The sequence below is a fragment of the Somniosus microcephalus genome, chromosome 11 (genome assembly GCF_052327205.1).
Source record: "Somniosus microcephalus isolate GS21.2 chromosome 11, FLI_Smic_1.0, whole genome shotgun sequence".
Classification (NCBI taxonomy): domain Eukaryota; kingdom Metazoa; phylum Chordata; class Chondrichthyes; order Squaliformes; family Somniosidae; genus Somniosus; species Somniosus microcephalus.
Window position 1 is genome coordinate 41,251,628 of NC_140997.1, and position 17,601 is coordinate 41,269,228.

Sequence of the window (17,601 nt, forward strand, 5' to 3'; positions counted from 1 at the left end):
CGGGAAGAACGTGATGACGTCATGACGTCAGTGCTCGGAACCTTCTAGCAGTTCTAGAGAGGCTTTCAACCAGACCAGACCTATTTGCATTGTATCCAGCAGTTTACTGTTTAACTTTGTTTGTTCATTACATTTTATTGTATTTGATTCACTGCGTCGATCTCAATTCTTCAGCTAGGAACCTCCGTTCCTACAATATTATATTAATATAGTATTAACAGTTACCAATTTAATATAGTATTAAGAGTTGCTAATTTAATAACTTGAATTAGGTCATCTTAGTCTTAAGTTTCTGTAAAGTTAGTTAATAGTCAAATAAATAAAGGCATGGCAGGGCAGCTCAGTACTGCGGAATGCGCATCTTGTGTCATGTGGGAAGTCCAGGATGCTTCCCATGTCCTGGACAACCACGTGTGCAGGAAGTATCATCAGCTGGAGGAGTTTGAGCTCTGGGTTTCAGAGCTTCAGCGGCGGCTAGAATCACTGCAGTGCATCTGCGAGGCTGAGAGTTACATGGATAACATGTTTTAGGAGGTGGTCACCCTGCAGCTAAGGAGCATGCAGGCAGAGAGGGAATGGGTGACTGCCAGACAAAGGTGGAGGACCAGGCAGGTAGTGCAGGAGTCCCTTGAGTGCATCTCACTCTCCAACCAGTATTCTGTTTTGAGTAATGGTGAGGGTGATGGTTACTTTGGGGAGGATAGCCAGAGCCAAGTCCACAGCACCACGGGTGGCTCAGCTGTATGGGGGAGGAAGATAGGGAAAGCAACAGTGGTAGGGGATTCAATAGTTAGGGAAGCAAACAGGCATTTCTGCGGCTGCAGACGTGACTCCAGGGTGGTATGTTGTCTCTCTGGTGCCAGGGTTAAGAATGTCACTGAGCAGCTGCAGAACATCCAGAGATCATGGTCCATATCTGTACCAATGACATAGGTAGAAAGAGTGATGAGGTCCTGCAGGCAGATTTCAGGGAGCTAGAAAAGAGATGAAAAAGTAGGACCTCAAAGGTAGTAATCTCTGGATTACTCCCGGTGCCAAGAATGAGTGAGTATAGAAATAGGGGGATAGAGCAGATGAATGCGTGGCTGGAGAGATGGTGCAGAAGGGAGGGCTTCAGATTCCTGGGGCATTGGGGCCGGTTCTGGGGGAGGTGGGACCTGTACAGACCGACAGGCTGCACCTCAACAGAGCTGGTACTAATATCCTCGCGGGTGGTTTGCTAGTGCTGTTGGGGAGGGTTTAAACTAAGTTGGCAGGGGGATGGGCACCAGGATGTAACATTAGAAAGGAGAAACAAAGGGCACAAAGGATTGGGAGAGACGGATAGCACTAAAGTAAGAAATACAGGAAACTTTGTGCTATCCGGCACTGACGGGACCGAGCTGTTGCCGTCCCATCAAAACAGCCAGACAAACCAGCGCTAATGTTGAAACATATGGAGATTTTGAGCTCCGTATCTGGCAACAAACCCTGTTGCTTAGCAACAGCTTCTAAACAGTCAGCCGTACCTTGCAAGCATCTCTGTAGCTTAGCATCAGCTTCAGCGAGACCTTACAGAGCCTGACTGGTGAAAAAAAAGCAATGAAAAGAAAAAAAAACTAACAAAACGGCTCCTGATTTTTGCCGGTGGCTCGAGCATTCCGGACAGTTAACCTCCGGATACACCAAAGTTTCCTGTAGTAAGGTATTAGGTGGGGTCAGACTAAGAGAACACAGGATGGTCTCAGGTAGGTTTACAGTGTATGTATGTGAACGCACGAAGCATAGTAAACAAGGTTGGTGAGCTGCAGGTGCAAATAGCCACATGGGAATATGATGTCATGGAAATAACAGAGACCTAGCTCAAAAAAGGGCAGGATTGGGTATTAAATAATCCTGGATATAAGGTGTTCAGGAAAGATAGGAAAGGAAAGATAGGAGGTGGTGTGGCAGTATTGGTTCAGGAGAATGTTACAGTACTGGAGAGAGAGGATGTCCTGGAGGGGTCAAAGACAGAATGTATATGGCTAGAGTTAAGAAATAATAAAGATGCCATTACACTACTAGGTGTATTCTATAGGCCACCAACTAGTGGTAAAAATATGGAGGAGCAAATTTACAGAGAAATTACAGAGAGATTCACAAACTATAGAGTAGTGATAATGGGGTACTTCAACGATTGTAATATAGACTGGGATAATAATAGTGTAAAGGGCAGAGAGGGGGAAGAATTTCTGAAGTGTGTTCAGGAGAACTTTCTTGATCAGTATGTTTCTGGCCCAATGAGGAAGGAGGCGTTGCTGGACCTGGTTATGGGGAATGAGGTAGGTCAAATGTCAGTAGGTGAACATTTAGGGAACAGTGATCATAGTATCATATGGTTTAGATTAGTTATGGCAAAGGACAGGGAGCAATCTAGAGTAAAAAAATTTAATTGGAGGAAGGCTAATTTCAGTGGGATGAGGATCTGGCCTGGGTAAGTTGGAATCAAAGATTGGCAGGCAAAACTGTAATGGAACAATGGGCTGCCTTTAAAGAGGAGGTGGTTCGGGTACAGTCGCGGTACATGACCATGAGGAGGAAAGGTAGGGCAACCAAAGCCAGAGCACCCTGGATGATGAAAAAGATAGAGAGTAAGATGAAGCAGAAAAAGAGCACGTATGACAGATGTCAGGTCGAAAATACATCTGAGAATCAAGCTATATATAGAAAGTTCAGAGGAGAAGTGAAAAAGAAAATAAGAGGGGCGAATAGGGGGTATGGGAATAGAATGGCAGCTAACATAAAAGATAATCCTAAAGTCTTCTATAGGCGTATAAATAGCAAACGGGTAGTAAGGAGGGGTGGGGCCGATTAGGGACCAAAAAGGAGACCTACACATGGAGGCAGAGGATATGGCTGAGATACTAAATGAGTACTTTGCATCCATCTTCACCAAGAAGATGCTGCCATAGACATAGTAAAGGAGGAGGTAGAGGAGATACTGGATGGGATAAAAATTGATAGAGGAGGTACTAGAAACGCTGGCTGTACTTAAAGTAGATAAGTCACCAGGACCAGATGGGATGCATCCTAGGATGCAGAGGGAAGTGAAGGAAGAAATTGCGGAGGTACTAGCCATAATCTTCCAATCCTCCTTAGAAACGAGGGTGGTGCCAGAGGACTGGAGAATTGCAAATGTTACACCCTTGCTCAAAAAAGTTTGTAAAGATAAACCCAGCAACTACAGGCCAGTCAGTTTAACCTCAGTAGTGGGGAAGCTTTTAGAAACAATAATCAGGGACAAAATTAACAGTCACTTGGACAAGTGTGGATTAATTAAGGAAAGCCAGCATGGATTTGTTCCTCTTTTGGTCAGCATGGATTTGTTAAAGGCAAATCGTGTTTAACCAGCTTGATTGAGTTTTTTGATGAGGTAACAGAGAGGGTTGATGAGGGCAATGCAGTTGACATGGTGTACATAGATTTCCAAAAGGCGTTTGATAAAGTGCCACGTAATAGGATTGACAGCAAAGTTGAAGCCCATGGAATAAAAGGGACAGTGGCAGCATGGATACGAAATTGGCTAAGTGACTGACAGGAAACAGAGAGTAGTGGTGAATGGTTGTTTTTTGGACTGGAGGTGTTCCCCAGGGGTCGGTTCTAGGACCACTACTTTTCTTGATATATATTGATGACTTGGATGTGGGTGTACAGGGCACAATTTCAAAATTTGCGGATGACACAAAACTTGGAAGTATAGTGAACAGTGAGGTGGATAGTGATAAGACTTCAAGAGAACATAGACAGGCTGGTGGAATGGGCGGACACGTGGCAGATGAAATTTAACACAGAAAAGTGTGAAGTGATACATTTTGGTAGAAAGAACAAAGAGAGGAAATATAAACTAAATGGTACAATCCTAAAGGGGGTGCATGAACAGAGAGACCTAGGGGTATATGTGCACAAATCGTTGAAGGTGGCAGGGCAGGTTGAGAAACTGTTAAAAAAGCTTATGGGATCCTGGGCTTCATGAACAGAGGTATAGGGTACAAAAGCGAGGAAATTATAATGAACCTGTATAAAACACTGGTTTGGTCTCAACTGGAGTATTGTGTCCAATTCTGGGCACCGCACTTTAGGAAGGACATGAAGGCCTTAGAGAGAGTGCAGAAAAGATTTACAAGAATGATTCCAGGGATGAGGGACTTCAGTTACATGGATAGACTGGAGAAGCTGGGGTTGATTTCCTTAGAGCAGAGAAGATTGAGAGGAGATTTGATAGAGGTGTTCAAAATCAAGAGCGGTCTGGACAGAGTAGATAGAGAGAAACTGTTCCCATTGGCAGATGGGTCGAGAACCAGAGGACACAGGTTTAAGGTGGATTGGCAGAAGAATTAAAGGTGACAAGAGGAAAAACATTTTTACTCAGCGAGTGGTTAGGATCTGGAATGCAATGCCTAAAGGGTGGTGGAGGCAGACTCAACCACAGCTTTCAAAAGGGAGTTGGATAAGTACCTGAAAGAAAAAAAATTGCAGGGCTACGGGGAAAGGGCGGGGGAGTGGGATTAGCTGAAGTGCTCTTACAGAGAGCCAGCATGGGCTCGACAGGCCAAATGGCCTTCTTCCGTGCTGTAACCATTCTATGATTCTATTCTAATTGCATATTATTTAGAAGTTCAAAATACAGTATGTGCTATTTCCAAGTGATCCACTTCCATGTGAGATTAGTTTGGATAATTTGTGATGAAATACCCTGTACTACAATATATATATATTTCCACTGAGTATACTTTCTATCTTAGCCACCATCACACTTACTCTCTATGTATCCAGTGGTAATATAGAGTGGTAATATAGGTGGGCTAAAAATTTCATAGCAGTAAAGACCTGCCAGTGCTACTACGGGCCACTGTTAATGGCTGCTGAAAATGGTGACGTTGGCAGGACCGGTAAATTGGCACTGGTAGCTAATTAACATTGGGCCAGTTTTTCTGATCGGAGGCTTCCTGCATGCGGAGGCCTCCGATCTGGAAAAATCTATGTACTTACCTGCTGGCTCCATAGGTCCCGACACTTCCAATCCTGGGCCTCTCCTGGTCCGCGTGCGCAGAGGCCCAGGTATTCCAGGGGCGTAGGCAGTTCGCAAGCGTCCCTGGGATCACGTGGGCCATGGGGAACCAATCAAAGAAGGGAATCCCCCTTCACACTTTTGACAGGTCTCTTCGCTTAGACCTGTCAAAAGTATGAATGGGGGTCATTCACAAAACACACTAAAACATTAAATAACTTTTTTTTTAATCACGTATTTAAAATTACATTAAATTAAATATTTTAAACAAAAATTTAATTTTTTGAAAAAAATAATTAAAGTTTTTTACCGGGCTAAAATAAACTTACTTTTTTTTAAGTATTTTTAAATTATAGAGTGATTTTTTTGGTAAAAGCAGGCCTTTGCCTGCTTTTACCAGGCGTAAGATTTCTTCAAGGTTTTCAGCAGGCAGAGGTTCTGCAGAAAGCGGAACTCTCCACCTGCAGAGGCCCTTCTCCCGGGCAGGTGGATGATCTGGTAGGAGAATTCTTGACAGATCAGAAGTGCCGGTTTTCAGCGCATGCCTGAAACCGGCACTTGCGAGGCCCCTACGGGTTTGTACACACCCGTGGGGGCGGAAAATATGGGCCATTTGCCCAGTGCTAAACTTGCAGTGCAATGTTGCTCCAGTGGCATGCGTCCCAGCAAGAGGCCCGAATGCAGTGTGGCCATAGCGTCACTGCAGCAAGAACTTCCTTCTGTTAAAATGAGACTGTCATTTCAGAAAGTAGTTCAGTCTCTTAAAGGGGAACTGCCTTCTGAAATGAAAAAAATAAAAATCATGTGAAAATAGGCAGTTTTTAGCCCTTACAGCTCAATGCCTTCTGAAAAAAAATTAACATTAAAAAGAATTCCCAAATGGGAGTCTTCAACTTTTAAAGCTGAGTTCCCTTCTGCACCTAAAAAAAAGGGAAAAGTGCTTCAGCACTAACACAAATGGCTCAGCAAGCCAGGGAAAGGGCACCCAGGATCTCGCATACAGCATTCCAGCTTTGTGCTGGGGGTCAACACTGCAAGACAGGTCCTCTACCCACAGAGGCCAGGAGGCCCTCCAAAAAGAAGGATGTGGGACCAGATCACCAAGGTCATCACTGCCAGCAGTGTCACCCTCACCACCTGGCTCCAGTGCCCAAAGAAGCTTCATGACCTCAGACCAGTGGTCAAGATCAGTGATTGAATCTTCAAAAGCTGTCTCCTACCAACTGCACCTAGTCTCACACACTGCTCAATGAATGACGCCCCCCGCCCCTCACCCCGCCAATCACTCACCTACTAGCAATCTGTACCAAACATGAGGCACACCTCCCATTCCTAGCTTCACCTCACCCCCTTGGAGGAGGCAGTGCTGGCCATTCTTGGCAGGGGCATGGCTCAGCCTTTGGCCAGCAGCAGGGCTGAAAGGATACAAGATGCTGGTATCCTCACACATTATCCTCCTTGGTACCGCAGGAGGATCATTTCATCCCGGATATCCTGGCCAGAAAGATGCTGTCTGGGTTGCATCCTTCCTTCTGCTTCCACCTCTTCTGTGTCTTCATCTTCTGCATCTTCTTCTTCTGCGTCTTCCTCTTCTCTCTGTGAGTGGATGCTGTAAATCTGAAATAAAAGCATAAAATGCTGGAAATCTTCAGCAGGTCAGGACTTGAGGCGTGAACTCTGTTTCTCTCTCCACAGATGCTGCCTGACCTGCTGTGTATTTTCAGCATTTTCTGTCTTCTCAAAGGCTTTCCTTTACCATCCAAGGTCTTGCAAGTGTCCAGCAGCACTCCCTGCACACTTACATTTTTTTTAACATGTACTGCACCAAGCAAATACTTCAATAAGATTTTAAAAATCCAGTCCAAAAGCTTAAATGCAAACTTACCTGAAAGATGTGTGTGTCCCTTTAGGAAGTGCTGACAGCATCTCTGTCAGTCTGCTGAACGCTCGCTTTTCAGAGCGAGCTTAGGACCCAACACTAAACTCAGCGCTGAGGTCAAAGGTTGCAGAGCGTGACGTTAAGTCGGTGTGCATGTCACACTCTCTTCATTTACATCAGCAGGGCCAGTGCCCTGGACTTTCCTTTCCATTGACCTCAATGGCAAGGAAAGTCAGCTGGGCTGCATAATGGGCGGGGTGTACAATTGGCAGCCAATCCGCTGCCACCCATTTTGCACCACTGCCAAAATTGAAAGTTACCCCCCACAGCCTCCTCACAAGACCTCTACAGGGATGTGCTGTCCGGGTCGGCCAACAGCCACCACCTACAACAGCAGCCCACACTGCAGGACACCTTTAGCCAGCCAGGGTTGTCAGTTTAGTTGTAATTCTGAGAAACTGTCAGCTCATGCTCGATACTTCTTGTCAATTATAATGCTTTATTTTATGAAAAACAGTGATGTTGAACAGAATTTTATCTCAACGGTTCTCTAGTGGGTATGATTTCCTCTGGTTGCCATGTGTAGCAACATCACAGGCAAATGCGGTAAGATTTCATCTGGTTAGTACTTGTGACAAAATTGTAAACCCATTCTTTCTGAATGCAGTTGCAGGTTCATTATAAATACCAACTAAAGGAAATCCTCCCACATACTACATAGAGCAACCAGAGGGAAATAATCCCTGACATTACATGTCTTTACTTCACTTTGACAAGATTTACTAAGTGAGTTTGCAATATCAAGCAGCCCTACACCAACATTTTATTTGTTCGTATTCTAGAAATAAAACCTACAGGGGTAATTTCCCTCTGGTTCAAATAGCCAGTTTTAAGCAATCAAATAGCAATATTTCAAAGTTACTCTCTTCTCCTGTATGGATGATGGAAACAGGAAGAAAAAGATTTTGAACATAATAATTAAAAAAAAAAAGATTTTATAAAGTGAATAAAATTAGTTCAAATTAAAGAAGGAAGACGGACAATAAGTACGACAAGAAAATAGGAGGAAAAAGGATGGCAGGATTAGCAACTTTTCTCGTTTTAGTTCAAGTTGTGTTTATTTTTATTGTTTAAGGTTCATATTGCAGTAGTAAAGCTGTTCTTGATGTTTGAGTACCTTGCAGTCCAGGGAGACAGGAATTCTACTGGCCATATTGGCAGTGTAAAAGTTAAAGCGCTGTTGGAGCTTACCGGAGAGGACGCAGGGTTCGCAAGAGTCGTAGTACACGGAGAATACCAAGGATCTTTGCTCCCCCCGCTGATGCCAGGGAGACAATGATGTCAATTACAGAAACAAAGACCAGGATTCCATCCAAAATATTCCAGCTGCTGTGGAGATAGGCATTCTCACCGGAAAAGAATCCCAGTGCTAAAACCTGAGGATAAACACGTGATATTATAGTAGATTATCAATAAAACAATGTCTTGCTATTGATTGAAACATGAACATAGGCACCAACTTGGGATGCAGTGGAAGCAGTGTTAATACTGGAGGTACCAATAGGATGGAAAAATAGGATACACGTATGACATCAATGGCGCTGAAGTAACTCATGAAACATAGAAACATCACACAGAATCACAGAATCTACAGTGCAGATAGAGGCCATTTCGGCCCATCGAGCCTGCACCGACACATATCATAGAAGATAGGAGCAGGAGTAGGCTATTTGGCCCCTCGAGCCTGTTCTGCCATTTAATGAGATCATGGCTGATCATCCAAATTCAGTACCCTGTCCCTGATTTCTCCCCATATCCCTTGATCCCTTTAGCCTTAAGAAATATATCTAACTCCTTCTTGAATATATTTAATAAGTTGGCCTCAATGGCAAGGAAAGTCAGCTGGGCTGCATAATGGGCGGGGTGTACAATAGGCAGCCAATCCGCTGCCACCCATTTTGCACCACTGCCAAAATTGAAAGTTACCCACCACAGCCTTCTCACAAGACCTCTACAGGGATGTGCTGTCCGGGTCGGCCAACAGCCACCACCTACAACAGCAGCCCACACTGCAGGACACCTTTAGCCAGCCAGGGTTGTCAGTTTAGTCGTAATTGTCTTCTGTGGTAGAGAATTCCACAGGTTCACCACTCGCTGGGTGAAGAAATTCCTCCTCATCTCAGTCCTAAATGGCTTACCCCTTATCCTTAGACTGTGACCCCTGGTTCTGGACTCCCCCGCCATCGGGAACATCCTTCCTGCATCTAGTCTGTCTAGTCCTGTTAGAATTTTATAAGTTTCAATGGGATCCCCTCTCATTCTTCTAAACTCTAGTGAATATAAGCCTAATCGACCCAATCTCTCTTCATACGTCATTCCTGCCATCCCAGGTATCAGTCTGGTGAATCTTCGTTGCACTCCCTCCATGGCAAGAACATCCTTTCTCAGATGAATTTGAAAGAGACCTCAGGTTCTTAGTAGACTCGACACTAAACGTCTCCAACCAATGCAGAGCAGCAACAATAAAACTAAGATGAGATTAAACTACAGAGCCAAAAAAGTACATTAAGTCAGAGGTGATAATGATCAAACTGTAGAGTGCTCTGGTTAAATGGCATATTAAAAACTGCATCCAGTTATGGTCCCCAAGAAACAAGAGAGACATTTAAGCACAGGAAGCAGTGCAGAGAAGAGTCACAAAGCTGATCCTTAGTGTCAAGGGGTCTGAGGTATGAGGATAGACTTGGGCTTCTCAGCCCAGAAAGGAGGCATCTGAGAGGTGCTCGTATAGAGCTATGCAATACGGTTAAGGGTATAGAAAAAGTAAAGTCAGAATTTTACTTCAAATTGAACTGTGCAATTTGGACTAGGGGACATAGGTTCAAACTAGTAAAAATAATTTTAAGACTGATATCAGGAAATTCTTCCAACAAAGAGTGATCAATGTATGGAATACATTTCCAGATACACTAATGAAGGTAAAAAAAACTTTGAAGCACTTAAGAAACAATTGGATGCTTCAATAGTGGTAGCGGTGGTGGGGTACTGGGGTTGACTGGATGAATTAAGATGGACCGAATGGCCTCCCTTATCTCGAATTATCTTGTGATCTTGCAATTTTTCTGCACCTCAGAACTGATGAAAGGTCATCGACCTGAAATGTTAATTCTGTTTCTTTTTCCACAGATGCAGCCTGACCTGCTGAGTATTTCCAGCACTTTCTGTTTCTATTCTCGTGTAACAGGCTGGACTCGTTCAGACATCCTCTTGGTTATATGGACAAAATGAATAAGTGCAAAAACACACATGGGAGATTACCTTAAGAGCCATTTCAACAACAAAAATAGCAGTGAAGATATAATTTGAGACGCTTAGAAACATCCGTTCCTGTTGAGGAAGAAAAAAAATAGTAAATAATAATCTAAAGTGTTGGATAGTCAAATGAGCTGCAAATTATTACACAACCAAATAATCTGAAAAATACTTCTAAGCATATTACTAAAACAGTACACAAAGTGCTGAGAGTAAAGGAAGCAATTAGTTGCACACCATTTATCATACTCAGAAAACTAAGTCAATTGAAAATGTAAAAATCAGCAGCAGAGATTGAATGGACAGATACTCACTGTACTTCTTGGGTCAATATCAGGTCTTTCAAGAGCAATGGTGATGCAGTTCAGAAATATGAAAACCAAGACCACATGATCGAACATCTTGTGGGCAATGACCTTCTGGCACATTATGCGGAACCTTAAGGTGGTAGATATAAGGACATGTCACTCACTCGCAAATTTTACCCAGAAAGGCTGTCACTTTACATAGTATTACACAGTATTTACAGCACAGGAACAGGCCATTCGGCTCAACAGGTCCATGCCAGTGTTTATGCTCCACACGAGCCTCCTCCCACCCTTCTTCATCTAACCCCATCAACATAACCTTCTATTCCTTTCTCCCTCATGTGCTTATCTAGCTTCCCCTTAAATGTATCTATGCTAGTCGCCTCAACTACTCCTTGTGGTAGCAAGTTCCACATTTTCACTACTCTCTTGGTAAAGAAGTTTCTCCTGAATTCTCTATTGGAATTATTAATGACTGTCTTATATTTATGACCCCTAGTTCTGATCTCGCCCACAAGTGGAAACATCTTTTCTACGTCTACCCTATCAAACCCCTTCACAATCTTAAACACCTCCATCAGGTCACCCCTCAGTCTTCTATTTTCTAGAGAATAGAAGACCCAGCCTGTTCAATCTTTACTGATAGGTATAACCTCTCAGTTCTGGTATCATTTTAGTAAATTCTCCTTAGAGCAGAGGAGGCTAAGAGGAGATTTGCTAGAGGTATTTAAAATCATGAAGGATTTAAATAGAGTAAATAAAGAGAAACTGTTTCCAATGGCTGAAGGGTTGATAACCAGAGGGCACAGATTTAAGGTGATTGGCAAAAGAACCAGAGGCGACATGAGGAAAAACTTTTTTACGCAGTAAGTGGCTAGGATTTGGAAGGCACTGCCTGATAGAGTGGTAGATACAAATTCAATAGTAGCCTTCAAAAGGGAATTGGATAAATACTTGAAGGAGAAAAAATGGCAGGAATATGGGTAAAGAGCGGGGGGAGTGGGACTAACTGGATTGTTCTTCGAAAGAGCCGGCGCAGACTTGATGGGCTGAATGGCCTCCTTCTGTGCTGTACTATTCTATGAAATCCTTTTTGCACCTTCTCTTTTTATAATATGGAGACCAGAACTGTTCATAGTACTCCAAGTGTGGTCTAATCAAGGTTCTATACAAGTTTTAGATAACTTCTCTGCTTTTCACAGAATCTACAGTGCAGATAGAGGCCATTTCGGCCCATCAAGCCTGCACCGACACACATCCCACCCTATCCCCGTAACCCCACGCATTCAATCCCCTCACACTAAGGGTCAATTTATCATAGCCAAATCAACCTAACCCGCACATCTTTGGACTGTGGGAGGAAACCGGAGCACCCGGAGGAAACCCACGCAGACACAGGGAGAATGTGCAAACTCCACACAGTCGCCCGAGGCCAGATTTGAACCCGGGTCCCTGGCGCTGTGAGGCAACAGTGCTAACCACTATGCCACCGTGCCCTCAATTCAATTCTATCCCTCTAGAAATGAACCCCAGTGTTTGGTTTGCTTTTCTTATGGCCTTCGTTGCTAATTTTAGTGACTTGTGTATATGTACCATGAGATTCCTCTGTTTCTCTACCCTATTTAGATGCTTATTTTCCAGGGAGTATGTGGCCTCCTTATTCTTCCTACCAAAATGTACTACCTCACACTTAGCTATATTGAGGTTCATTTGCCAGTTAAGCAGCAGCATTCCCTTTCAGACTACTGTAGGTTGATTCTTAAACATGTACTCAAGGAAACCTGAGGCATATTCCAATCTTCCTCATTTTCCAAATACCAACTGGAAACTAAGTTCTTGATCGCACAGAACTGAAGCATTGCACTGGCATGTACAATATGTATTTACAAAGCTACAATCATCTAAAACGTTCTTGCTCAGTTGTTTGATCTCTTTAATAATGAACCCGATTCCAAATCTATATGTAATTATAATAATTTAGTTACAGAATGATTGTGCCAAGTTACTGTGAGTTGTAATTTACATTTTACAGCAGTGGCTTCCATTCTCTTATTAATTCATCAATTTCATCTTTTTGATACAGAAAAGTACAATAATAATAGGTATAAAGATGAAAAGCAGCACTTAACAATTTGTTAATTTATGTATTTTTGCAGAATACTGCAATATGCAACTTGAAAAGATCCAATTATATATATATATATATATGATAATAATTTAGTGTCAGCTGTGGCTCAGTGGGTAGCACTCTCACCTCTGAGTCTGAAGGTTGTGGGTTCAAATCCCACTCCAGGGACTTGAGCACAAAAATCTAGGCTGACACTCCAGTGCAGCACTGAGGGAGAGCTGCACTGTTGGAGGTGCTGTCTTTTGGATGAGACATTAAACCGAGGCCCTGTCTGCTCTCTCAGGTGGACGTAAAAGATCCCATGGCACTATTTCGAACAAGAGCAGGGGAGTTATCCCCAGTGTCCTGGCCAATATTTATCCCTCAATCAACATAACAAAAACAGATTATCTGACCATTATCACATTGCTGTTTGTGGGAGCTTGCTGTGTGCAAATTGGCTGCCACATTTCCTACATTACAACAGTGACTATACTCCAAAATAACTTCATTGGCTGTGAAGTGCTTTGAGATGTCCGGTGGTCATGAAAGGCGCTATATAAATGCAAGTCTTCCTTTCTTTCTTATAATCTTTTAGACCCTCTATTACTAGTGTTAAAAGTAGCATTATAGGTCAATACATGATTGAAAAGCGATCTGAAACAAAAGCACAGTGTACCGGTTTTGAGGAGAGAATAAATAGAGCGCCCAGTCGTCATGTGTTTTACACCATGTTGGTTTGTATGGCTCCAGAAATTTCCGGATTCTAAAACAGTAACTCTGTAATGAAAGGAAAATGAACAGTTTACTTTGAACACAGGTCAGTAATTACAATTAGCTTGTAAAACACAAATAAATAGTGATGGAAATCTTTATACTCATCAGTAACAAAAGTTATGGGGAGACCTTTTATTAAATGCACGGTAAAGATCAAGTTTTTAAAATATCTCAGAATAATCAACTGACTAAATTGATATCTGCGCTCCTCTAATTCTGCCCTCTTGAGCATCCCTGATTATAATCGCTTAACCACTGGTGGCCGTGCTTTCTGTTGCCTAGGCCCTAAGCTCTGGAATTCCCTCCCTAAACCTCTCCGCCTCTCTACCTCTCTTCCCTCCTTTAAGATGCTCCTTAAAACCTACCTCTTTGACCAAGCTTTTGGTCACCTGCCCTAATTTCTCATTATGTGGCTTGGTGTCAAATTTTTGTCTTATAATACTGCTGTGAAGTGCCTTCAGACGTTTTACTATGTTAAAGGTGCTATATAAATACAAGTTGTTGTTGTTATTGTTGTAAATTGAGAAAACTATGAGAAAGGCAGAGACTTGTAGAGCAGAATGTCACCAAAGTTTAAAAAAGTGAAAGATAACAAGAATTACTGGTTCGATAATGGCACGCTTGAGTTGTGAAGAACAGGCATGAATTTCTACCCCATGACTGCTACCAGGCATTCACTTACATGTGATTCTGTACTTACACATTAATTCCATGATAGCCCTTTCTGTTCATGACGTGGGTGGTATTGAGGGTTTGAGCCTGTAAGGCAGCAGACATACCATCCACAACAGCCTGCCACGTGGTAAAAGTACAGAGCTTTTTGCTGTTTGTGGCTGGTTTCCATGGGGAAACTGATGAAGGACTTTGTCCTGACAAATGAGGCATTCTGTCACTGCTTAATTTATCTTCTGGTTGTGAGATATTTTGCGGTTGCTTAGAATAAACCAGTAGTATAGAAGTTCAAGGCAGTAGTCACCTTGTCAGGCAGTGGCAAAGCTGTCCCTGTCCTGGAACTGGTCTGAAAACCTGACTCCAGGAGATGGTATATTTGTGCTTTGCCTCCATTGTGAATCGTAGCTTCCTAATGCAAATTTCCCCTGACATATCTTGGTAGGTTTGTCTTGATCTATACACACATGCCCAACTAAATATGAGGGCACCGCCATCTTATGCCTCCTTCACCAGTTAATATAGAGGTATTGCAAGCGGAATGCCAATGACTATAACTGTGGGACTGCTGCATTAAACAGCATTGGAGGAACACCCACAGATGGCAGGTAGGGACTCATTGGCAAGTTGTCAAAATCAATGAGCTGGACCAGAAATCTAGAATGGAGGAAAAAATGCATGGAAAATAATTAATTAGTGCAAGCAGCAAACAAAATTTGCCATAGCTGTTTTGCAGACTTCCTTTTAAGACCACAAGTTCCCAAATAACTGAAGGGACCATCCAGCTAGTGCCTGTTTTATAGGGGCACTGCAAACCAGCAGTGCTTCCTCAGTGCTGTGTTACGGGGAGGAGAGGAGGTAAAAGCCCGCCTGATTGGCACCGCATCCACCACCTTAAACATTCGCTCCCTCCACCACCAGCGTACCGTGGCTGCAGTGTGTACCATCTACAAGATGCACTGCAGCAACTCGCCAAGGCCTCTTCAACAGCAGCCTCTACCACCTAGAAGGACAAGGGTGCATGGGAACACCACCACCTGCAAGTACCCCTCCAAGTCACACACCATCCTGACTTGGAAATAAATCGCCGTTCCTTCATCGTCACTGGGTCAAAATCCTGGAACTCCCTTCCCTAACAGCACTGTGGGAGTACCTTCACCACACGGACAGCAGCGGTTCAAGAAGGTGGCTCACCACCACCTTCTCAAGGGCAATTAGGGATGGGCAATAAATGCTGACCATGCCAGCGACGCCCACATCCCATGAACGAATAAAAAAAATTAAATACATTTACTGTGCCTAATGAGGGGAGTGCATACCTTGAGCACTGAAACTCAAGCCCAACACAATATAGCATACTCTGTACTTTAGGTGAACTGTGGGCCTAAAGCCTGTGCACCTGATAATGTACACCCAGTTTGCAAAATGTTGGACTGGTGCTACTAATGCACAGCGATGCAAAATTGTCCCTCAACTTAGCTGAAATTCTGAGAAATGAAATTATATATTAACCTTCTTCAAATGATCTATGGAACAGAACTTTTTTTTGCAAAGATAATTCACACTGTAAAAATATTCTAATAGATATTTGCATCTATTAGATATTTTGCTATGAGGATTTGGCTGAAGCACTGTAAAAATATTTAGTCAAAATATTAAACATTTGTCTAGGATAGCAAAGGTTGTGTTTTTAAGTAAAAATTAAGATTATTGAAAAATTTAAATTGAGCTCTGCAATACTAACACATTAATGCATTTGTACAACATTTCTCTGGCTGCTATTTTAACAAGACATTAACCCATTTAAGATAATACTAATATTGCACAGTAATTTCAACTTTGAAGACATAAAGTGATTCTCTACAGCCTACATAAAATATCCCCCAAAATGCAAAGGATTAATCAAATTAGGTAAAATTACATCATCTATTTCATCTTCATAATCGTTTGGGTCATCTTTGTGGTTATCCATATGAAGAAACACCTCATTTGGAACATGCAAGGTTTTGCCATTGCAGTCTTGATAGTCACAAGGTGTCATGCTCATAGGATTCAAGGTCACAGGATGTCGCATTACTGGTACTTGAAGTAGCTCAGGCAGGTCCAAGGATCCTTTGGTGTCCAAAGATTCTGCTAGATGATGCAAGGACCATCCACTGAGGCTGCCAGCTTTGCTAGACTTTGCATCTTCTGATTCATCATCTTCATCACAGCTTTCATGCCCTTCGCCAGAGAGCAGAGATTCCCTTTCACCTGATTGATTCTTCCTTTTCAAGCTGGGTGCCCTCCCAAGGCTATGCCAGCTTGACCGGCGACTACCCCAGTTACTGCTGGTGCTCCAAGGGACACAAGGTGAACTGCGAATGCTGGACTAGAAAACATAAGTAGGTGTGTATATATATATATATATATATATATAGCAATAAAAGAGTAAAAAGATAAATACAAGATGCAATGTAGATATTACCAATTCCATTATCCTAATTGTTAAATATGGTAAACTGATTCTTCTCCCCTTCTCCTGAATCTTCTAACCTCCTCTCCCATCTGTGCTCTCACGAGTATGGTTCCATGAATGTTACCACCATAACAGTGCCTCATCAACAGCTATTCGTCACGAGCCTAGCCCCTGTGTGTTATCAAGCTATTCAATTGTGGAGGGCAATACCCCAGGGGTCACTAGATTGTGATCAGAGTTGGGAACTCTTGGTCATTTTCCCCTTCCTAGCCTGGGAGTACTGAAGCCAATTTTAGTACCCATAATGCCACCCTGGCTCAGATCAGCTCAGACAGCACTGTGGGGACTTTCCTGACCTGCATGACTCTGTGTCACATCGGGTGGTGTGTTTACACATAAAGAGAGTCACTGAGCGAGCTCATGGCAAAGTGTTTCATGCTAATCCCAATGCATGGCGGCACTCTCTTTTCAATAGCACTGTCTTTCGCAGCATTTAAACAGTTGGAGATACAATGATGTATCGGTAGTAATACTAGGGAAATAATATAACTGATGGTTATGGGCCAGGGGGCATCCTTAAAATGTTTTCACAGCAAGTGTATTATTATAAGAATTTACCACCTACTGTCATGAATGAGGTGAGGGGAAAGCTATTGCTTTGTCTGTTGTTGTCAAAGAGGCTTTCTTGGTAACGGTATCAATGTAGGTCTATCAATTGGGAAATGTTTTAAATGTTAAATGTTTTAAAGGTCAAATGGTGAAAGAAGTTGTTTTTTTTCTTTGTGTCTGCTGCCACTTTATTTATTACCTATAGCCTCCCCTCGCTTTCAGTATCAGCACACAAACAGTTTTGTAAAAATCTCTTGACTATATATATGAAAGAAAATCAGTTTTAACCCGAGTCTATCCTATAGCTTTCGCTCCCAATTCTTTCTACACTAGGTAACAACAATTAGACTTTGTAGCACATCATTTTATATATATTCCATTACGTAATAAACATTGTAAATGGTAGACCTGCCACTATACAGGACTCTCTAATGTGTTTAAAAGTGTGACCGG

General features: G+C 42.7%; 1 protein-coding gene across 1 annotated transcript in view; it reads right to left on the reverse strand.

Annotated features, from left to right (window-relative positions):
- The window catches only part of cacna1ha (calcium channel, voltage-dependent, T type, alpha 1H subunit a), a 362,311-nt gene that overhangs the window by 83,125 nt on the left and 261,585 nt on the right, over positions 1-17,601 (reverse strand). The window contains exons 15-19 of the mRNA XM_086000548.1: positions 16,003-16,452; positions 13,315-13,415; positions 10,535-10,658; positions 10,227-10,295; positions 8,160-8,344 (exon numbers count right to left, since the gene is read on the reverse strand). Of these exons, the coding sequence (XP_085856674.1) occupies positions 8,160-8,344; positions 10,227-10,295; positions 10,535-10,658; positions 13,315-13,415; positions 16,003-16,452 (929 nt within the window). The remainder of the gene's footprint in view (positions 1-8,159; positions 8,345-10,226; positions 10,296-10,534; positions 10,659-13,314; positions 13,416-16,002; positions 16,453-17,601) is intronic.